Here is a 24,541-nt window from a genome sequence, read left to right as displayed (position 1 = left end):
AAAATAAAATAAAATAAATAAAAAAATAAAATAAAATAAAATAGAAAATCAGTTTTCTTTAAGAACAGCAACTGACACATTTTAATATATACGAGTCTGCTTCAAGAACTAACAAGTTAATACATAGCTTTCCTAATAGCCACATAATAAAATTTGTTGCTGAGACAGTAAATTATTTGAGAGCTGCTCAGAGAATCCAGTAGCTCATTTATTACTGGGACTGGGCAATGTAATTTTTCAGATTTGAGGTACGGCAATCAAGGCTTTTTTATTTTTCACATGCCCTTGCCTCATTCCTTCCTTAGCTGAGGTGTGTAGAAAAGTATTTGCTGAAAAGGACTTTCTTGGTGCTCATCATGTATTGAGGGAAAAAAAAGCACATGAAAGCAATCTATTTAGGATTCTTAAACTGTTGCTGTAGCTACAGACTGAGTTAGTCAATAGTAGATAAACTGTCAAATGGCTTTTAAAAAGTCTTTATAGTTAACTCTGTTCTGAATAATACAAAACTATCTGTCACTCCTCTACTACCATAATGCTATTAAGTACAAAGACACAAACATATTCTTGAGGAAAGGACACCAAATCCATTCTTTAATAATTACCTGAACACATCAGAAACAGGATTCCACCCTACTCTCCAATTCCAGACTAATAGAAACTTTCCTTTTTTTGGTGGTATATTTGGCAGATTAGAACATTAAGATTTTTGGGCTTTAAAATATCTTTTGGCATCTATGTAGACTGACAAGCAAACACTGTAAAATATGTCAGAGGAACCAAATTACTTACGTGGTTTTATGTCACTGAACTAACATGTTTCTTTTATAATTTCTCTGACTGTTTTACTATCAGTATTTATAGAAGAAGAGAAATGTGCTACGAATTTCAATGGCATAGGGGATATGATTTAGTAAAAAGTCTGCTAAAATATCATCAATATAAAATTATTAATGAGAGCAGTTAAGGAAACAAATCTTTTCAGACCTTTTAATTTCAGGCAAGAAGAAAAGCAAAATACATGATGGCATATATATAAGACATTTCACTTCATAAATATTCATTCATTCACTCATTCATTCATTCATTCATTCACATACAGCATCTTGCTCTTTTGCCTAGGCTGGAGTGCAGTGGTGCAGTCTTGGCTCACTGCAACCTCCGCTTCCAAGGCTCAAGCACCCTCCCAAGTAGCTGGGACTATAGGCATGTGCCACCATGCCCGGCTAGTTTTTGTATTTTTAGTAGAGACAGGGTTTCACTATGTTGGCCAGGCTGGTCTTGAACTCCTTGCCTTAAGTGATCCGCCTGCCTCAGTCTCCCAAACCACTGGGATTACAGGTGTGAGCTGCCGCACCCAGCCCAAATATCTTATTTTTAGAATAAGATATTTATCTTATTTTTGGAATTTGTTTCATTAGATTACTCATGTTTTATATCAATATAAAAACTGTATGTTCTAAAATACAAGCATAACCAGCTATTGGGAGTAACTATTTGCATATAACTACACATGAGTACACTGGTGGGGGTGGGGAGACAGGTTACAGAATGGGGAAGGATTCAGCAACAGATCACAAACAGGGAAAGGTCTGAAATTAACCTCAAACTTCATCTTGAGACAGTGATGATTCTTTTAATTCTGTGACTCTCATAATCAAGATACCTAGAATATTCAAAGAATATTCAAAACACAGAGTAATTGGGAGATGACCAAGGAGAACACCAACAGACTTATAAGAAAGATCTAGTGCATGAGAAAAATAGAATTTGACAGAAACTTAAAATGTTATTATTTTGGAATGGCTTGCCAATAATACCACCTTTGTATCTTAGCTTCTGACAACAGTTTTCACAGGCTATTTATCGACAGCTGTATCTGAGTTAAATGCGTATTTCCTGAATAGCATTAATTAGATTAGTGCAGAGGAAAATGGGCTCTTTTTTTAAAAAACAAATGCTTTGATTCAAATACAATGCATGTGCAACCAGGCAGTTGTAACTATAGTACTAGGTAGGAGTGTGGGAAGTATCCAAATCAGAGTAAAAAAGGCTCATAAATTGGTAATTTTAAATTATCTCAAAGAACATTTTTAAAAGGATAATCTATTTTGGCCGGGCGAGGTGGCTCATGCCTATAATCCCAGCACTTTGAGAGGCCGATGTGAGCGGATCACCTGAGGTCAGGGGTTCGAGATCAGCCTGACCCACAAGGTGAAACCCCATCTCTGCTAAAAATACAAAAATTAGCCAGGCGTGGTGGCAAGCACCTGTAGTCCCAGCTACTTGGGAGGCTGAGACAGGAGAATTGCTTGAACCCAGGAGGCAGAGTTTGCAGTGAGCCAAGATCATGCCAATGCACTACAGCCTAGGTGACGGAGCAAGACTCCATCTCAAAAAAAAAAAAAAAAAAAAGGATAATCTGTTTTAAAAAAAGAATGTTGAATGTACTATAAAGAGTTTAGCCATCAACTACATAGAGACTGGCTTGTTCTCAATTGTAAGAGGCCATCACTTTTATCCATTCCCCCTTTCCTTTCCTTTCAGTACTATTAGGAAACTATTCACAAGTGTACCCTTGGACAATGCTGAGCAGTAATTATGACTTGCTGACAAAGAGATATGAACAATTACTGAGCCCATTTTGAAACCCTACACTAATAAAGTCATTAGATGCTGCCCTAGCCATGATCTCTCTAAAAGCTTCTGAAGTTACAAGAACACACGGCATTGTTTGCAGGGACAATTGCTGCTGGCAGAACGCAAACCTTGAGTTAAACCATGCTGCAAATTGATCTTGACATTCTGTTAAGACCGCCACTAAAAATCAAAAGCAGAAGAGAAAAGGAGAAAATGAGTGGGTAGGATGTAATCACGGAACAGGAGGGGGTTCCTCCTCACCTTCTCTCCTCCCTCTTCACAAAACAAACCAGGGAGAAAATGACAAACTCTCCTGGTGTTTTGGAACCTTCATTTTAAAGCATTAATTAAACCCTTGACCTGGGATGTTTAGGATGGCAATACACTTCCTTTAAAAGTACTGGGAGGAAAATGTTGCACAAAGGGAATAAAGAAGTTTGGGGAAAATTATATGGAAATCTGGCATGAAGGCGCTCCTGAAGTCTTAGTACCCTGACCACAACATGTTCATCTGTTTTATCAGCTACCTCTGCAGAATCCATATTTGTACCTAGGGTAGCAGCTGGAAATTAATACTCCTGTGTCTCCCATGCAGACTCCACACCTGGGCTATATTTGCAGGATCAAATGGAAGTATAGGGTTAGAGTAACATGGTCAGCAAGGCTTCAGCCAGGCATGAACCACTGAGTAGTTTGGAATTAAGGGTAAGCCACTGTGAATATGGCTAATTACTGAGATGGAAAGTACATGTGAAGACAGCTTACTGATAATAAGTGCTTTAAGTCAATTAACTCTTGCCAAAGATTAAGTAATGTGGAAAACTATCACTTGAATATTAAGCCTAACAAGTACCTGTCAGCACAGCAGCGGAAGTTTGCAGTGACCTGAAATACCACACCCAAGGGCATTAAGTTCAAAAGCTAATATTGATAGGCACAGAATTCTGTCTGTGAATATTGGTATTAAATGTGTGTACAAAATTTAATACAATGCTATGTATATGTTACATGCAACCTGTGTAACCCAAGCACTACTGGCAACTCCTGGGGAACTGTTTACAACTACTCTGAACACTGCTTAGAAATAGTGTGCAATGCCTGATTTAACACTTAGTAGCATGTACACTGATGTGCAAAACATTTTCATCTCAGGTACTTACATAAGCAATTCATTTTCCAGCACTCATAGCTAGCTGATTACCCAGTTCGCACTATTCCAGTGAAATTCAATGTTTGATTCTAAGTGTTCTAAAATTAGATAATCTAAACCAGCATCTGTATTTGCTTTGTGGACCCTCCTATGCAGAACAAGAGATACCCGCTAACCCACTTATTACTGGTTAATACCGGCGGTTCACTGAGTCACATATGTGATGTGGCTTTCCTTGATGAAGCAACTTCAGCTAAGAATCCACAGCTCAGCCTGGAGGGCACAGCCTTTATGGAGGGACAGATTAATACTCACTGTGCTGGTGCTTTACATAGTACTATTTATGGTTAATTCTGATGGTGTTCTAATAGAACATGTCTGAATGCTTGGTCTCTTCCACCATGTAGCCAGTCTAGCACTCCGGGCCTGGGGACAGGTTTATAATCAATTCTCCCACCATTGTAGAAGGTTCAGTACCATCCCAGAATGGCCCAATTTGGGAGACCAATTACCTCTGGGGTATCACAGAGGCTTGGTGAAGTCTGGGGAAGAAACTCTGGAACCAGGATGAACTCATCTGGGTTGGAATTCAAGCCACTTTCCAGATGGCCTGGGAGCACCTGAGGCACATGGGCTTACACCATCATATTCTGAGACCCTACAATGCCAGCAGTAGACCAAGTATCCAATCTGAACATTTTTAATTCATTCTGTAAGGAGAATGAAGGTTTTAGTACCATATATTAGTACCATTAGTGGCTACAGGGGAAGATCACACAACTAGAGGAATGTAGCTGCATTTCCAATGTTCTTGCCATTACCCAAATTAGTACTCTCTTGTTATTTTTCAATAAGCCTATTAGAGATTATTTGTTTATTATCAATATAGTACTTACTCTTTAAAAGGTAATTATGGCCGGGCACAGTGGCTCATGCTTGTAATTCCAGCACTTTGGGAGGCCGAGGTGGGTGGATCATGAGGTCAGGAGTTCGAGACCAGCCTGGCCAATATGGTGAAACCCCATCTCTACTAAAAATACAAAAATTAGCCAAGCATGGTGGCATGCACCTGTAGTCCCACCTACTCGGAAGGCTGAGGTGGAAGAATCGCTTGAACCTGGCAGGTGGAGGTTGCAGTGAGCCAAGATTGCGCTACTGCACTCCAGCCTGGGAGACAGAGCAAGACACCATCTAGGATGGACGGACGGACGGACGGAAGGAAGGAAGGAAGGAAGGAAGGAAGGAAGGAAGGAAGTTAGTTGTGTAAAGCAATGGAATTACAGACACAGCTCCCTCAGGGAGCTGACAACCTAGCAGGGAGATAGACAATGACCATACAATGTAATGAGTGCTATTAGTACAAGTTAGTATAGATATATTATGGGAGCACACAGAATATGCCTTTTAACCCTGACTGAGGCAAGAGAAGGATGGGGAGAGGCGAGGCTTCCTGGAAGTGATATCTGTCCTGAATTTTAAGAAATTATTCTTTCATAGCTAAGCACTCATTCATTAAGAATACATTGTACTAACAATATTTTTATTGTATTAGTTAAATCTACGGTGGTTTTCTACATGATATATATCCAAAGAATATCTTATCCCTGCTCACTGTCTGCTTGTAGACATATGCCAATGCTAGGATGAATCATTAACAAAACAACTTCTTTGGATTTGTCCATGCTGGCTGGTTGACCTTAATTCTCAATCTGGTTCAGATTATAGAGGATTATATTAGCTGGCCAGCTCTCTCTATTCCTTCTCTCCTCAATTATTTCAACCACTGACCCTTTGTTCCCCATACATAATTATGAGGTTTTAAACACCAATGCCCTTTAGTAAAGAATAGTAAAATCTGCTACCCAAAAGACTAGGAATGCTACTATGGTAATATAAAATCTCTAAATAGAAAAGAGTAAAGTTCTAACTTCATCTTTCTGTATATCATCTCTTTCAAATCCCTCTTTGACCCCGTTGTGTACAGCAAGTCAGTATAAAGTTCATCTATACGCCTAAAGTACCTTATACATACTTCATATTATATATTAGCTCTTATGTCTGTTTTGCCTACTAGACTATGAGTGTTTTGAGGGTTAGGATTGTGTCTTGTTCCACCTTTCATTCTCAGATGACAGCACCATTCCCGTTTCATATTATTCAGTATTATACAACGAACAAACATAACAAACACAGTTGGTCTTCTGCATCTGTGGGTTCTGCATCTGTTGATTAAACTAGCCAAGTATCAAAAATATTCAGAAAAAAATTGTGTCTATACTGAACATGTACACTTTTTTCTTGTCTTTATCACCTAAACATACAGTATAACAACTATTTACACAGCACTTACATTGTATTAGGTATTATAAGTAATCTAGAGATGACTTAACGCAGACGGGAGGATGTGCATGGGTTATATGCAAATACTATGCCATTTTCTATCAGGGACTTGAGTATCTGTGGATTTGGGTATCTGTAGGAGGTCCTGGAAACAAACCTGTATAACTATGAAGTGATTTACAGGATCTGCTTGTTTACTGTTACCTATCTGTTTTTGGCTCTTTCTTTTCCAGGTAAATCCTACTATTTCCATCAGAATTACTGGTCAAACCAATATTTCAGAAATTAGAACAGGGCATAGTGTCACATGCCTCTACTTCCAGCTACTTGGAAGGCTGAGACAGGAGGATTGCTTGAGGCCAGGAGTTTCAGGCTGCAGTGCACTATGATTATGCACTCCAGCCAGGGCAACATAACGAGACCCTGTCTCTTCAAAAAAAAGAAATTATACCTTTAGCACTTCTCAAGACTACCAAGGGCTTCCTGTCATTGCTTTAAGAATGGCTCTGAAATCCAACTAGACATCGTGGCCCAGAAGACTGCAGAATATTTTCCAAGGAAAAAACCTCCTATTTAGATATGCAATATTGAAATTATAAGCAACATTCTTAGATGGAAATAAATGCATATATTTATTTGCTAAATGCTTTCTGAGTTTCTTTTTCCTAGAATTTAAAAAAGTGCCATGTTTACTGAAACCAACAAAATGAATAAGCCTTTCCAGGAGATCACAATTTAGTAGGGGAGATGACAGACATTCATCATTACAGCTAAAGTTTCATGTCTCAGTTCATATTTGGAATGTTCTAAGATCAACTTAAGAATTATTCCAACATATTTTATACAGAGTGGGCTGGAAAATCTAAGTATTCAACTAAGAAAGAAGGTAATGAGAATCATTTAAGAGGTGTAAAAATCCAAATCATCAACATCACAGGGGTTATGACATTTTATAGAAATGTTTCTTTCTTTATTCCAATTTGTTAGAGAAATTAGGAAATTTAATTTATACTAGCAAGTGATACTCATATTCTGGTGACTTCACCAAAGCATTCACTTAGTTTTATATCCTTCACTTATCTCCTATACACATGAGAGAGCCATAGTAAACTGTGACTAAAGAACTAATGCCTCTATAGGCTTAATCAGAGTAATCCTTAAGCAAAAGTATATCTGCTTGGCAAGTCTCTTCCTATTTTGGATATCAACATCCTCAGCTATAACATCAGGTGGTAGCCCTAGAAAACCACTAAGAAAACATCCAAATAGCTTACAGGTCCAGGACTCTCTAAATTTTTATGGCCAGTGTGAACTAGGTTAACCAGATATGGGACCAGGCAAGTTATTAACCAGGAATTTATTTCCAAACTTACATCTATCATAAAAAAATAACAGTTAAAAGGAAACCCACAACAACAAACTTACTTGTGATGCCTAGAAATCTCTTCTGTATTTCCATATATTAATATGTCCCCATTTCAGCTTACAATATGCAAATGATGGCATAATACTTTTTGACATGTACCCCATGGATCAATAAATATTAGTGCAAGCAGTCGTCTACCGAATCGAGAGTGAAAGCTTGAGGTTTTGTTACTCAAAGTTAAAAGCATCTAATGAGTGACACAATCAGTTTTCATGATAAACACCTCTGGATAAATATGGTGTAAAAATCCCAGAAAGATTATACAGTAGGAAACCCAATTAGACAATTTTATTTTGATGAATCTATGATATGATAGGTGGCAAGAAAATTGTGGTTAAGTTAAACCTCCCCTTTTTTTTTTTGAGACGGAGTCTCGCTCTGTCGCCCAGGCTGGAGTGCGGTGGCGCTATCTCCGCTCACTGCAAGCTCCGCCTCCAGGTTCACGCCATTCTCCTGCCTCAGCCTCCGAGTAGCTGGGACTACAGGCGCCCGCCATCTCGCCCGGCTAATTTTTTTTTTTTTGTATTTTGGTAGAGACGGGGTTTCACCGTGTTAGCCAGGATGGTCTTGATCTCCTGACCTCGTGATCCGCCCGCCTGGGCCTCCCAAAGTGCTGAGATTACAGGCATGAGCCACCGTGCCCAGCCTAAACCCTTTTTTTGAGCAATAAACCAGCCTAATCAATTATCTTACAGTTTCATATGTCAAAGTCAACCCCTTTTTGGGAATATGTCATTCTAATGAATTTTCACCTTGTGTTTATAAAATGTGTATTTTCCCATTTGCCTTAACGATAATAATGATGGATCAAAAGTAGTTATGTAATTTTATTTGTTACTTTTTAAAAAATTACTTGCTTTTTAATTTTCTGATATTTTAAAAAAACTTTTATGTCTGGAGGGTACATGTGAAGGTTTGTTACATAGGTAAATTGGTGTCATGGGTGTTTGTTTTACAGATAATTTCATCAATCAGGTATTAAACTCAGTACCCAGTGATTATCTTTTGTTACTCTAAAATAGAGAAATATAATACCTTTTACATTTGTAATATGGACAGAACTATTAATAGATTTTGAATAAGTATGTCAAGTATCTTAAATTATAGAAATCATCCCATTCCCCTATTGCCCCATTTGTGGTTCCTATAAATGTTTATTAAATTGAATTCCTAGATGTTCCTATTTTCAATCTTTAATATTACCTTTTACAAATTTTCATGACAGATACTTAATTCAAAATGTAGACTGAAATATCCTATCATACTTAATAGTCAGTTCTGCAGTTCATTGAGAAATAGCTCTAAAGCCTTAAACAACACCTTTATTTAGTGTTTTTAAAAAAGTGTCATAAGGAGTTAATAGGACACAGCTGTACTGGCTCTTGCTAATAAGCAGCTTCTGTCGCTTTGGTCACCACAGGTGTCTCTGTAACCTGCAAACTCTTATTACCAGTGTATCAAAGTTGTGCTACTTAACAGACTTCTTTAGTAAAACATAACAAAGCAATTATATGGCTGTTGATTGCCAGTCATAAAAAAAAACCCTCAAACACTGTTTTTCAAAAGAAACTACACTGCAATTTTTTGTCATTGTAAAATAAAAGGAACTAAGGAATTAAATGGAGGATAGAACAAAATAACAGCAGGTAGCCCACTGAACTTAGCCACTACAGATGGTTTAGAAATAGTGTTTCCTTCTCCATCAAGTTGTGGATAAAAGGAAAGGAGGAGATTCCTTACTGCCAGTGAATGGCAAAAGATTTAACCAAGTCTCCAGTCTCTGTATTTTGCCTCATGAAAGACCTTCGATGTGGCATTTTTATCTGTTTGTGGCACTGCTTTTCATCACCTTTAACTGAGTGTGAATAATAACCTGATTTAATTTAAACAAATACAGGTGCTAAAGATTCTTTATTAATGTATAGCAGGGAACATTTCCAAGGCAAAACGAAGTCATCTCATGAAATTTCCTAACCATTTGCTTAAAGAAATGAAGTATTAGATTAGGAAATAGCTTCAACATTATTTTGCTTCACATTTAAGGAAAGAATCGTGTTCTTTTCTGATTCAGATTAAATAAAACAAACTCTGAATGATGACCAAAATTCAGTAAGCCATAAAGTAACAAAAAGACAAATCAGATGGTTTCTAATTGTTCTATAATCGTTAAAATTAGGTAACTATAATATGCTTGCCTTGAAATGAATTAATTTAATCTCCCATTCATAAACCAGCAATCTGCGATTACGATTGTGTTAACACACCCAAAGTAGCATCATGGGATGTTATAGACACATGTGTAATTAAACATGATGAAATATATTTCAGATGGGAAACTGAAATAGGCAAAATATGAAGAATTGTTAATCACTTACAGATACTATGATTAACAAGCTAAGTAAACTCATCCTGACAACTAGGAAAGGAATTTTTTTCCCTATTGAGAATATGGATGTATTGTTGGCTGTGTGCAAAAGAATGTGTGCAATAAAGCGATTACATCAATTAGCATATGCTAGAGTTAAGCTATTACCAACTCCATTGGACTTGTGCAGAAAGTCCTGCCCTCTTCACTGAAGTTATTAAAAAATAAACTTACTACTAAGATTATATATTAGACTTGTTTTGCCTTTTCTGAACATCATTAAAAACATTAGTTTTCTCTAAAAGTTCAAAATATATTAGAAATGTCTGTTGCATTGCAAAATAAGATGAGAAATATATTTTATTTTCAGGTTATGCTTGAATTTAAAAGTTTTATAAGTTAAGGTATATTTTCACAATTGCAAATAACTGCATGTGCTAGCTGCAATGAGCAGCTTTTGTCTAATAAAATGCAATGGCAGAGAGTTTAATGCTGAGGATGAAAAATGTTTATGATGATGACAAACATAATGATTTTTTTTTTAATAGAAGCTCAACTTATAACTTGTGAACAACAGTATTACCTTGCTCTGTTGGAGTCCTTTGTCAGATCCCAAGCCCAGGTTATAAAATTTTGACTCAGATAAGAAACAATGGATTCAGCACAAAGCATTTGTGAGCAGAAGACATTGGTTAATACACTTTCATCATGGTGGAGGTAGATAGCAAGAAGCTTTCTCTGAAAAGAGGAGAAAAATCTGATCAATTAAGATATCCACTAATGTAAGATTTCTTAAATTTTAGACAGGCATAATTAGTCTATGTGAACAGCAAAGACAAAAATTAAATGCTATTCCCTAAAAGAGTACTTTACGTTGTGGAGTTCCTAAAGCATCTAAAATATCAAAAAATTTTACTTCCCTACACTTGAAAAGGCTAGGATGATTATATCTAATTTTCAGACTGCTATTGCAGATTTCTGTTAACATGTGCAAGCCTATCTCAAACGAAGTTGCAACAGAATTGTATTTTGCTTAAAGAAAATGGATTTACTGTTCTTTTTATTTCATAGATATATGTAAAGAGAAATATTAACTTTGAACTGTTCAACAATACAGAGAAAAAAATTCATTGAAACAGAATGACAAAATTCCTCTTACATATTTTGTATGGTTTTAATCTGAACAATGGATAGTCTCTTCCATTTGAAAGGAAAAGGTCTGAAATGAAGTTTTCTTTTTGTTCTATAGGTAATTTTAAAGTCCTTAATGTGTTCTCATATTAAGCCCTTATTTAACAGCATATAACATATAATTGCCATATGAAGAGATAGAAAATATTCAGTTCACATGCATTCTTTCTAGTTTATATTTCAGAAAATGTCCATTGTGGCTTTTCATATAGAAAATTATTATTTCCCTTTTGCCATAATAAAAGTTGCTTCTAATAAATGACATTTGGTCTCTTAAATGTGTCTTCTGTCATAGTTGGATACTCAATGCAATAATTAAAACTAAAAACTGAAATTGAACAAGGTAATAAGTATAATAAAAACAATGGGTATAAGTAGCCATTGATGGTTTGCAACATGTTAGCTTTACCAAAAATGACTATAATGATTAAAGAGCTTAAATTGTTGACTACCTTCTTGGTAGTCAGTTCTTGAAAGAACTGAGTTTAACAATACTCACAATTACCAGGGAAAGGAAAGATAAAATTTTATGGTAAAGACAACATACAAACCAATCTTTGAAATTCTGTCAAAGGAAAATTTCAGGGAAGCTTAGTATCTTTCCCTTTATGTTAAATAAGAATGTGATGACAGCAAATGAAAATCTGCTGTGTGGGATTCTGAGCAAAAGAAAGAAACTTACAGAAAAATATAAGGCTCATGCTGATGAAAGGCTAATGAAATCTGACGTTAGGAATTATCTCGATAAATAATCCAAATAATAGTAACAGTAATCATCATTAAAATTATTTCTTACAAAGGTAAACTTTATAATAGATGAGAGTAGCCACAGTTAGGTAGATTAAGATTCTAAAGCATCTACTATGAATAGGAGACACTGTTACTTTCACAAACGTTATCTACTTTAATTTCCAGAATAAATCTTTAACATAGCATCCTTAACCCCAATAGCATATGAGGAAACTGATGTTTAGAAAGCGGACTTGTTCCAAATGTCACAGCTAGTTAGTAAGTAATACGAGGACTGGCTCCCAGCTTGTCTAACTCCAAGTCCAAGTAAGTATTTTTTCTCTGATACTACAGTGGTAGCAGGGAAATCAACCACACTGTAGTCAAGGCTTGTGGAAGTACTCATATAGCACAAGGATGCCAGACTGCTTTGGACTGAGACTCAGAGACAGCTTGTAATGGGAATAAGGGCAGGACTCCTGGGTATAAGTAGCTCAGCTGATCCCACCCTGCTTCTATGTGTTAATTCATTTATTCATTCATTCAATAAGCATTTGTTGAAATACTCTTTGTGTCAGGCTCAGCAGGAAGCAGTGGCAATAAAATGATGAACAAGAAAGACTTGGGGTTTCTTCATCTATGTTGATGTCTGCAGAGAACAGTATCAGGCTTCTAGGAAGTTTGTAATCAGATACATTGTTAGAGAGATACTTATCTAGTAAATTCCTACTCATCCTATAAGGCTCAAAAAAAAAAAAAGCCTCTATGAAACCTTCCCTGATTCCATCAGGCAGTTAAGAGCTTCCTTTCCTGGGTCTCTATCTCTTTCTATTAGTATTACAATTGTTTACCAGTTTCCCTTCTAGACTAACTTTCTCAAGAGAGAGAATGAGGTCTCTTTCAGTCTTCTTTGCGTCTTTAAACTAGCATGGGTCCCAGTCTGTTTGATGAAAGAAACAAGAACACTGATACGAGCCATAGCCCCTTGGCAAAAAAGATACCCCATTGCAGTGGCAATGCAAAATCAGTTTTAGTAAATAAGTCAAGAATTCTGACGCTTTAGGCAAAGTAACGTGAACCTGGCACCATTAACAAATTCAGAGCTCTTCTTCTTAGGAGCTCTCTAACTGAATAGACAGAGGGATGTCAACCTCTAATTCAGCTTGATCGTTTCTCAGCAACTACATTTAATGAGACACTGGGAACAAGAGAGCTGTCCACTTTTAAATCAGCATATTTCTAACTAAACAATGGCAATGGCTAAATCTTTAAAATGCCTATTTCTCTCAAGAACACTGCAATGGAACATTTAGACTTTGGGAAAGAGATTAGTGATTTACATTGCTATCTCACTGATTTAATTTAAATGCTCTTCTAAACCAAACACACATGTGCCGAAGAGGCTACTAAGAAATCCAACATGCAGAGTTCTCTATAAGTGCAGCCGACAGTGTTGACTGAAACTAAACTTGGAAATCCAGGGCACTAATGCACAATATCAAGCAATAAAACAGCATCTCTTTGGCAATATTTAATTTAAAAAAGAAGAAAGAGGCAGGCGAAGATCAGGCACTGTCTGTTTTGGAGGATCAACCATTCTGCATTTCAAAGCATTGGTCCCTGCAATATCCAGGTTACTGTGCTAGAATCTCGACTATTATATCGCAGTTGTGAGAGGGAGGGCAAAGATGTGTTTACTCAGTGATTAGGCCCTTAGAATAAGCCTCTAGCTCCTAGAGAGACAGCTCACCACTTATTCATTTGGGCCAATTCACAAAGCCTAGGAAGATTAAACATCCATGCTGAGAAGACAAGCGAATGCAGACGGTGAAAAAGAAATAAAATTCTTTAAAACTCTGAGATGACTTCATTATTTTTCCACAAGGAAACTTTAGGAAAGTGTTTAGTTAGAGAAAAACCCACATTGACCTCTCTCTAAACCCTTAATCTTTCCTTTGTGGTAGCACTGCTTTGTGGTAAGCGACTGGCTCGCCTCGCCCCTCTTTTCACTGGAAGCTGAGAGAAAAAAAGACTCTGGAGAAACAGTTTTCGTTCCAGGGACACAAACCCCTGACACTGTTAAACATGAGATGCCAGGAAAACACACTTAAAAAAAATTCCCACTTTAAGCTCTAGACTGAATGTGAGAAAGGAGATGATGAAAAGAGTATCCCAAGAGGATCTTCAGGCTGTGGGTACCCTAAAATAGCTTTCAAAAGGAAAACTGATAATTTTAAAATAATCTTTTCTCTGACATAAGCTTTCAACAAAAATTTTTCTGCTGCTTTTATGACAATAAATAAGCAAAATATAAAGACTCAATAGTATGGAAGTGCTAGTAAATTGAGGCTATATAAATCTGATTAAATTACAGTCACAGATAAATGGACTCCAGACTCAGATTTCTGATTATCTTACTGAGCTCAATTAAGCACAGGCCAAAAGAGTGAGAACTGGGTTCAGCATATCAACCAATTTGGAAGAGTTGAAATGGCAAACTAATCAGAAAACTGCTTTTGTGAAGAAAAGTAGTACCACAGAAAATGAGTAAGAAAATGTTTTGATTTCTATTACTATAACCAGCTTTTCCTTTGGCCCATTAATAATTCAGTTCAATAACATTTAAAGAGTACCTATGTGTTAGGGATTGAGACTATAAAGATGAATGAAACAGTTTCCTTACCCTCAAAAAGTGGTGGGAAATAATGTGTGGAGGTAAACGTTTTATTGTAGTACCATCTAACAAATGATAATATTGGGGCATTAAAAAGAATATATTGTATTTGTCCTTTCTAATTTGGCAGAAAGGGTCTAAGTCTGGCGGACCACAAAGGCAAACAACCAAGCTACAGTCTCCTGATTCCCTCCCTGTAATCTAAGTTTTAGTAACACAGTGCAAAGGGAAGTCTCCAAGCTTTAAAGTAACAGAGAGCTCTGTTCTAAATCCAGTTTTGCCACTTAGCAGCTGTGTGACCATGGGGCAAATGGGTTGTTGTAAGCATTGCAGATAATGTAGGTTAAGTACCTATTTACAAAGCCTGGCCCATAGTAGGTGCTGAATAAAAGGTAGCTGTTAGGATGAAGATTCCTGAACTATCCATGCAAAATAAAGGGTTTTGGAAGCAATTTCAAGAGAAATAATGGTCATGAAAATGTATTAAAGATTAAGCAGCTCCTTCATTTTTCCTACTGGCAATAGTGTCTGGGATGCTTATTGTGTCTCTGCGTTTGGTGCCTCACTAATCTTCACATTCAAATCTAGGAGCTAAGGTACTAAGTTGATGCTTAAGAAATGCCTAGCTGACAGCAACCAATGTGACTTGGCCTTGAGCTACAGTGGCTATTGTATTTAGACTCTTAGTGTCACAGAACCATAGAATATTAGAGCTGGAAGAAATGTGCTGTGTCTCAAAATAAGCCAGGCAGAGAGCAGATACTAAGGAAATATTTGCTGATGAACTAAAAAGAAAGGGTTCCATTTTGAGTACCAGAATATCCATAATCTGCATGTTCAATGCTTTTAAAGTTGATATGACAATTTCTGGGAATGGTACAATGTAGTTCATAGGTTTTTTTCAGTGTAAAAATTATAGTATAAAATAATTTCCTTTGTGTAAATTGGACCTGACTTGCTTTCTCTCCTTCCCATTTGTTCTCCTTTTCCCTCATCATTAACATCACCATAGTAATCAGAATCATTATCACTATCACTTTTTGTTTTTAAGTTTGGAGATGGCTCATTGATACAAACAATGGATACAATGATATAATAAACACCCATTTATTCTTCACCCAGATTTACCAATCATCAGCATTTTGCCATATTTGCTTTACCATTCTTTTAATACTTCCCTGAAACATTTGAATGTTTGCAGACACTATGACACTTCTATCCTAAAGAAATCTGTCTTCTGAGAATAATACATTCCCTTACATAATCATCGCATTTATATCACACCTAAGACATTTCATATTGTTACAATATTATCTAATATACAGTCCATATTCGAATTTCCCCCAAGTACTCCCACAAGTCCTTTGTAGCTGTTTTATTTATTGTTTTAAATCCAGCATCTAATTTGGATCATTCCAATACTTGCCAACTTCTACAATGCTATTCTTGTATATGGATGTTCACAGGTACACCACAGCATACAATCATGACTCAAGATAAGTGCAATGTGAGAACAGAAGCAGGACAGTAGGAAGCCACACTATCTGGGTTCAGATTCCTGCTTTGCCATTGCCCAGCTATGTGACCTTGGGAAAGTCACTACACTTTTTTGTGCTTGGGTGGCATACAGTTCTGAAGTCTGTTAAAATTCTTTTCTAGATGGGAGTAGTGAGGAAGTAAGGCTGGCAAATCAGTAGTAATGAGTAGTAACAGAGGAAGTCCTGGGGTCTAGGTATGAACATCAGATTGGCTGCTTCTTTATGAAGATGATACTTAAAAAAAAAAATTTTTTTTTTTTTAATAGAGATGGGATCTCACTATGTTGCCCAAGCTGGTCTCGAACTCCAGGGCTCAAGTGATCCTCCTGACCTGGCCTCCCAAAGTGCTGGGATTACACACCTGTCTGCGAAGGTGATACTTGAGCTGAATTTTAAAAGTAGGACATCAATGCTGTAAGTAGAAACAAACAAACCACAGTAAAAGCAGAAGAGAGTGACTTCTCTGTGACTGAAGCTGAATTTTTTTTTTTTTCAGACAGTCTTGCTCTGTCGCCCAGGCTGATGGCGTGATCTCAGATCACTGCAAACTCTGCCTCCTGGGTTCAAGCGATTCTCCTGCCTCAGCCTCCTGAGTAGCTGAGACTGCAGGCGCCTGCCACCATGCCTGGCTAGTTTTTGTGTTTTTAGTAGAGATGGGGTTTCACCATGTTGGCCAGGCTGGTCTTGAACTCCTGACCTCAGGTGATCTGCCTGCCTTGGCCTCCCAAAGTGCTGAGATTACAGGAGTGAGCCACTGTGCCTGGCCAGAAGCAGAATTTTAAATATACATGAGAGTGAGAAAAAGAAGAGTAAAAAAGATAAAAAACAAAGGAAAAGTTTGGGAAAGGCCCAGCGATGTCAATGGCCCCATCTGTTCAAATAACTCCAAGCTAGTTATCTTTAAAGAGTAAAGCACCAGAGTGCAGGTTGTATTGTGAAAAGAATCACAACACTTTGCTCTGTTTAGCTCCTGAACATGATTTCAGGGACCAACAGGCATCAACCAAATTGGAGAGGTTCCAAAAAGAAACAGTCAGCTACTAAAGATGAGAAGATGCCAGGATGGTGTCTTTTTCCCCTCACTTTCTGAAGCAGATGTTGGGATAGGATTCTGAAATCTGGAGGACACAGATGTCTGAATCTTGCATAGGGAACACTGTCATATGGAAGTCAGAGGGTTAAAAAAAAAAAAAAAAAGCCTTCCCCAGGTGTGATGGCTTACGCCTGTAATCTCAGCACTTTGGGAGGCCGAGGCAGGTGGATCACCTGAGGTCAGGAGTTCAAGACCAGCCTGGCCAACATGGCGAAACCCCATCTCTACTAAAAATACAAAAAAGTTAGCTGGGTGTGGTGGGGTGCGCTTGTAATCCCAGCTACTCGGGAGGCTGAGGTAGGAGAACTGTTTCAAACTGGGAGGCAGAGGTTGCAGCGAGCTGGAATTGCGCCACTGCACTCCATTCTGGGTGACGGGGCGAGACTCTATCTAAAAAAGGAAAAGCCTAAAGTAAAATCAAACTCTCAAAAAAAGCTGACAGATGTTCTTTGAGTCTAGCTCTTTATGAGTTTTCATTGCTTAGACTGTAATACTCAGGTAATACAATATATTTGAGGAAGGCCACCATGTAGCTAAAGTTTTTAAGAATAAGGACATGAGAAGCTGAAATGATTGGCTCTTATAGCAAATTATAGAGAAGGAGGCATGGCTATGGGGAGGCGGGAAGAGGGACTACGTAGGCAAGGAAGTAGGCAGGCTTTTTCAGGTAAACATTTAGATACCGTACTAAGGACTTTGGTATAGTAGCCTCTTAAAAGTGCAGGAAGGATTTTTCTAACCCTCTACTATTCTCTATGGAGAGGGATAACACTAATCCTAGTCAGCAATAGGCCTGTTAAACAAGCATGACAACAGGAGTGAGAATGTCAAGTGTACTCCTCTCCCCAACTTTTAGGCCACTGAGGAAGAGAACAAGAACCCATAGCCTACTTATATCTACTTCCACATTCCAAGAGGTGACAGACTAGAGTAGTAAAGACTTGAAGATAAACTAATAGTATTTTTTCATTAAAAATGTATTAATAATGCATTCTTACTAAAAATCATAAGAATTACAATGATTTATGGGTTCTTATACGTTCAGTAGCTTTTAAATACCATTAAATATTGTCTGGCAAACAGATTTCTAAGTAGAATATTATATGTTATAAAAACAAGCTGTGTTTAAGCATATAGAGTTGTATTAACTCTTTTTTTTTTTTTTTTTTTGAGATGGAGTCTTACTCTATTAACCAGGCTGGAGTGCACTGGTGTGATCTTGGCTCACTGCACCCTCCGCCTCCCGGGTTCACGCCATTCTCCCGCCTCAGCCTCCTGAGTAGCTGGGACTACAGGCGCCTGGCTAATTTTTTGTATTTTTAATAGAGATGGGGTTTCACCATGTTAGCCAGTATGGTCTTGATCTCCTGACCTCGTGATCCACTCACCTTGGCCTCCCAAAGTGCTGGGATTACACGCGTGAGCCACCGCGTCCGGCCAAATGGCAGTGTATTTCTAAACTAGTAAGTTTTAAACTAATTTAAGAAATAATTTTAATATGGGCACTAAAGACTTCTACAATTTTAATTAGGCAGATCTGATAATTGGAGAATTAAAGGCAAATTCCAAATGGTACTAACAAATATACTATTTAGTGGAAACATCTAATTACAGAATAGCAGCTTTGGTATGGTTGTATTTATATAAACTATATCAGCTTTTTGACTGATATACATGTTTATAGATTTTTAAAAAAATCACATTTAGAAAGTAAAAGCATTTAATAAATAGTGGTTATTTTCAGGTTTGGAATTATGTGGTGTCATTTTCTACTTAAAATGCATCTGTATTTTCATTCTCTTATAGCAAATACATTATTTGTATAATTCAAATATATTTTTCTAAAAAAAATATATTAGCATCCTAGGTCTTATTTCACACATGTGCAGGATGCTGTCCCAGCTGTCATACAAAATTACTATAAAAGACATTGTCCTGACTTTAAGGAATTTAAATGGAAAAAATAACACAGACAAGATAAGCAGACTGGGCATATTTTCCAAAGCACAAAGCAGTTTGTTTGCCTGGTTTTCTGGATATTGTGTGGTGAGCTAGAAACTTACCAACTACAGCTGTGGCCTCAAATTTGTATAGAACTTATTTTTCTTAGAAGACAATGATCAATGATGGCATTTAGATTTCTTTCAACGTGAAGCAGTAGAAACAGCATGACTTTAAAATGGGCTGATTTTAAAAAATAAATATAATAAAACTTGATAACTAAGAGCACTGCTAAATGTGAACTCCTAAATTTAGTGGTAGAAATGCTCATGGGGTTCTCAAAATTCCTTCCTGAAACTGTTCCTAGAACTAGTTCATAATTGAATGAGAAAATCAGTTTTGTTATTTTACAGACATTTCTCAAATTTGTCCAAAACTGCTTAATGGCACCATCCGTCTCATTCACAGTGCTGGGTGCATTTATAGGCAGCATCCCACTTAAGTCTCAAAATAACCTGTATAAAGTAGAGACTATCATCATCATTTTTTTTCCATATTAGACACAGGCTCATTACTTGTTTGGGGCCACAAAGCTACTAAGTGGGAAATCAGCAATTGAGTACTGATTCCCTTAATTTATGTATAATATTTGGAAAAAGCACTGGTGTGAAGTCAGATCTCTGGAGCTGTAATGAAATTACCAATATCAAAGCCCAGACTCCCAAAGGGATGCTTGGGAAAGGAACAATCCTTCACATGGGAGATAAGCCTTGCCATTGAGATTTTTATTACTGTTGATTTTTAGTTACTATAAATGTCTAATGATTCTCTAGGGTACTTTTGGTGGTACAGAAGAATAGAATTCAGGGACAGCAGGCATGACAGGTGGGGAGGCTCCAAGGAACAAAAAGACTAATCTTCTCCCCCAACCCCCCGCCAAGATAGGGTCTTGTTCTGTTGCCCAGGCTGGAGTACAGTGGCACGAACATGGCTCACTACAGTCTGGACCTTCTGGGCTCAAGTGACCCTCTTGATTCAGCCTCTTGAGTAACTGGGACCACAGGCACATGCTACCGCACCTGTCTAATTGTTGTTTGTTTGTTTTTCTTTTTTACTTTTTTTTTTTTGTAGAGACGGTGATCTCACTATGTTGCCCAGTCTGGTCTAGAACTCCTGGGCTCAGATGATCCTCCCACCTTGGCCCCTCAAAGTGTTGGGATTACAGGTGTGAGTCACCACGCCCAGCCTAAAAACAGATTTTAAATGGCAGCTAATGCCAGGGCATCACAAGCCCCTTTATGCCTTGAACCCTTGATTTTATCAGCATCATGCCTAGCAATGCAACTCTGTCCTGCATTTTTTTGCTACAGTAATACCAAACTGGTTGTAGTTTCCTCACTTTAATCTTCCATTGCCTTTACTTTTGTTCTTCCTTCTGTTTATAATTCTGTTATTTGCCTAAGTTTTTCTCATCATTTAAGATTCAGGTCAGAAGTACCGCCTCTAGAAATCTTCCCCCTAGGCTGGGCCCAACAGCTCATGCCTATAATCCCAGCACTCTGGGAGGCTGAGGCAGGTGGATCACCTGAGGTCAGGAGTTCAAGACCAGCCTGGCCAACATGGTGAAACTCCATCTCTACTAAAAACACAAAAATTAGCAGGGCATGGTGGCACGCACCTGTAGTCCCAGCTACTCAGGAGGCTGAGGCAGGAGAATCGCTTAAACTCAGGAGGCGGAGTTTGCAGTGAGCTGAGATGGCACCACTGCACTCCAAACTGGGTGACAGAGTGAGACTACATCTAAAAAAGAGAGGGGAGGGGAGAGGGAGGGGCGGGATGGAGGGGAGGGGGATGGGAGGAGGAGGGGAGGGAAGAGGAGGGAGAGAGGGGAGGGGGAGGAGGGGAGGGGAGGGAGGGGAGGGAGGGGAGAGGAGAGGAGAGGAGAGGAGAGGAGAGGAGAGGAGAGGAGAGGAGAGGAGAGGAGAAGGGAGAGGAGAGGGAGAGGGGAGGAGAGGAGAGGGGAGGAGAGGGGAGGAGAGGAGAGGGGAGAGGAAAGGAGAGATCTTTCCCCTGAACTTCTAAGGTAGTTGAAGGTACCTCTTCTCTTTGCTTCTATGGTATATTATACTATATGGATCTGTTTATATTGTTTTATTTTCCTCATTAGACTGAGCAAAAGTAAGAAACCTCTATTTCCCAGATCCTTAGAGAGCATGTGATAAACATTTATAGCCCTCAAATGGGTGAGCGTCCCTCATAGTTAAGGGCAAGGAAGGAAGTCATAAAACTGATCGGTACATTATCAGAAGTCAATACTTTGTCACGATATACTTAAAAGAAACATGAAAACTTAGAATAACTGCTTTACCAAAGTTGGAAGCTCTGGTTGGTACAGTACTATAAATTCCTCAAGAAAAAAGGCAGAAAGAACTATAAGCACTCTCACCACCAAGTGCTCTCAAATGAAATCAGTTTGAAGCAGTTTTCATTAAGATGGATTGAATGTGGCATCGTGAGAAACACTTTATCAAATGTAGTGTTTTACTTAGCGATTAACTATATACCAGTTGATGAAGCTCCCCAAATCCTTTGTAATCCCACCACTCCAATAAACATTTAATGAGTATATAAGTTCAAAAAGCCCAGCAGAGGATTTAAACCTTCAATCTTGTTTTTATTTACTCTTGGAACTCAATTTCTCACTTCAAGTGAAGAATGCTGGTGCTTGAGGCTCATCTGTTGCCCTGGTAAAATTAATGTGCCTCCCACAGTTTAAATTAAACATGTGATATTTAAGATGAAGAAAATTTAGTAAGAGTGCCACAGTATCCGTCACATTTGTCTTAAAATGTTTGAACATTAGCAAACTGTTTTCTGAAAAATGATTCATTCAAAAGCTTTAAAAAATAATCTTGAGCAAGATCTGTTTTAACTCTCAGGTGTGACATATGAAAAGAAGAGATGAAGTTTGATCATTAAATCCTGCAGTACAGCAGTTAGCGATGAAAACTCAAGTGTGGTGGGAGAGTGTAAACCATATTTACCTGTCTTGGAACATGTGAGCTCTTATTTGGTTCCTACTACTTACTATTAGTGTGTTGTAAGCAAGTCATGTAGCTTTTCTGGGCTTTCTCATCTCTAAAATGGGAATATGAGGAATATATACCCCTATTTCACTGTTTGGTTGTGGGGTTCAAATGAGATATGTATAGGAACATGTTTTGTAAACCACAGAGCATCATAGAATTCTGAAGTAACATTATAATTACCATACTTACACAATTAAAACAAGATGCATACCATCTGCTTAATGACCTTAATAAATGAACCTGTTTAGATTTAATTTTGAATAATTTATCTGTCATGGAGTTAAGCTTTACTAAAGTTTATAGACATGTAATAAACTGTACATAAACTGTTGATCTGTAACTTGGAAAAGAGAAATAGGGAAAGAAAAAAAGCCCTGGACAAAGGAATAAAGATAAAGACATTTTTATCAGTCCAGAGAGGTCAGTGGATTTTGGTTATGAATCTAATATGAAGCAAAATATTTAATTACATGAACCAATAATTTTTCATCTGCTAAAACACCTAGACACTAAGAAAAGCAAACAATTAATTGTTTCATTAGAAATATCCAGGAGTTAATAAACAAGAGCTTATATTCCTCAGGGGATTATCAGTCTGAATAAATCCAAATGCCAATTTACTGTACAAGACACTTAGTAAAAGTTCTGTTGTCTATGATATATTGTATTTTTAAGTGTTAAGTTATCTATGACATACTGTATTTTTAAGTGTAAGTTATCTGCATTAAACCTAAAATGTGTGAGGTATACACAGTATATCTTACAGAAGCTTTGGAAATGGCTTTTTAAAAATATCTATACCTATTTTGGGAGCTACAGTTTAAGTTACAAAAGGCTGTGACATTTTCTGGTTACTTCAACTGCTGGAAAGCAGAGAAAGATATATCCCAAATGCACTATTATCAAAGAATAAGTTGAAAAATACACTATTTTAAAACTATAATTAGATATTCTTTCAAACATATTTATGTCTAATAAGTGATTGTTTAACTATAACAGCATGGCCATACAATGAAAGACTCCATAACCACTAAAAATCCTGTTAAAATAAAATATTCAGCATTATTTTACAAAGCATTCTTTTACAAAGCATTTCACCTGAATCTAACAAAGCATTTCACCTGAATCTAACAAAGCTTTTCACCTGAATCTAACAAAGCATTTCACCTGAATCTAACAAAGCTTTTAGACCTAATATCCATTTTCAGGAAATCAGAAAATAATATCACAAGGAAACAATCACACAAATCCAGAATCTGGAACAATCTACAAGTCATCTGGTCTGATTTCTTCACAAAGCAAATACCAGGGGAAAAAATGGGGAGAGATGGTGCTTGCTTAAAAGGTATTTAAGATATCTAATACTCAAATATAACCTGTGATCCTTGAGTGGATTGTGGTTCCAAAAAGCAGCTAAAAAGAAATTCTGGGGATGACTGGTGAAGTTTGTATATGCACTGGATATTAGATAATATTAGGGAATTATTGTTAATTTTGTTATATGTGAAAATGGTATTGTGATTATGTAGGAGAATATCATTATTTTTGGAAAACGCATGCTGAAGTTTTTAGGGGTAAAGTATGATATCTATAATTTAGTCTGAAATGGCTAAGCAAAAATTAATGAATATACAGGATACCCTAAATGTTTCTGTGCAGTTCAAGTTTCAACAATTTCAAATGCTTAACTGCTATAAACTATTAAAAAATTATTTGAAGTTTAATTATTATATTTATTTTATACTTGTTTTGTGAATTTTGAATAAAATGTTTAATTTTATTTTCTGTTCCGTCAACATTTTCATTTTTAATCAGCAGAGGAAACTGAAACAAAAATTCTATCATAAAAAATTTATTCATCAAAATCCCAAAATTCAAAATTAAGGTATAAAAATATAAATAAATTTCAATGCTGTCTTTTGTCAACTGTAGCAGTTAATCCTTTTAAGTCCTTACGCCTTAAAACCTCCATTAAAGACTTTGAGATGTATATGGAAGATACAAATATAGCAAAATTTCCTAATTATTAAAACATAGGTATAGGGGATTTGGCTATTTATTGTACTACTCTACTTTTTCTGTATCAAATTTAAATTTTTTATAATAAAAATTTAAAAATACTATAAAAGAAGTTATAATTTAAAAAGTGATCATATAATATTAAAAGGTAAAAAAAGCTGTTATTACAGGATTATAACATGACTAAATTTTATACTAAAAATCCATATATATATATACATCTAAACATACAATAATAAATATGCAAAGAGCATAATAAAGTTAACAGTTAATCTGTGTTAGAATACTTTCTCTTTGCTTTTCCGTATTTTCTTTTTCCCTTCAGAGAAAGAATATCACCTATTAC

General features: G+C 36.9%; 1 protein-coding gene across 1 annotated transcript in view; it reads right to left on the bottom strand.

Moving 5' to 3' along the window:
• Positions 1-24,541, bottom strand: part of FAF1 (Fas associated factor 1) — a 222,464-nt gene that overhangs the window by 117,262 nt on the left and 80,661 nt on the right. Inside the window, exon 7 of the mRNA XM_017873517.1 lies at positions 10,505-10,659. Coding sequence (XP_017729006.1) covers positions 10,505-10,659 — 155 coding nt within the window. The remainder of the gene's footprint in view (positions 1-10,504; positions 10,660-24,541) is intronic.

Source organism: Rhinopithecus bieti, unplaced genomic scaffold, assembly GCF_001698545.2.
Source record: "Rhinopithecus bieti isolate Rb0 unplaced genomic scaffold, ASM169854v2 scaffold_6946, whole genome shotgun sequence".
Classification (NCBI taxonomy): Eukaryota; Metazoa; Chordata; class Mammalia; order Primates; family Cercopithecidae; genus Rhinopithecus; species Rhinopithecus bieti.
This window is presented reverse-complemented; position numbering and strand designations above follow the sequence as displayed.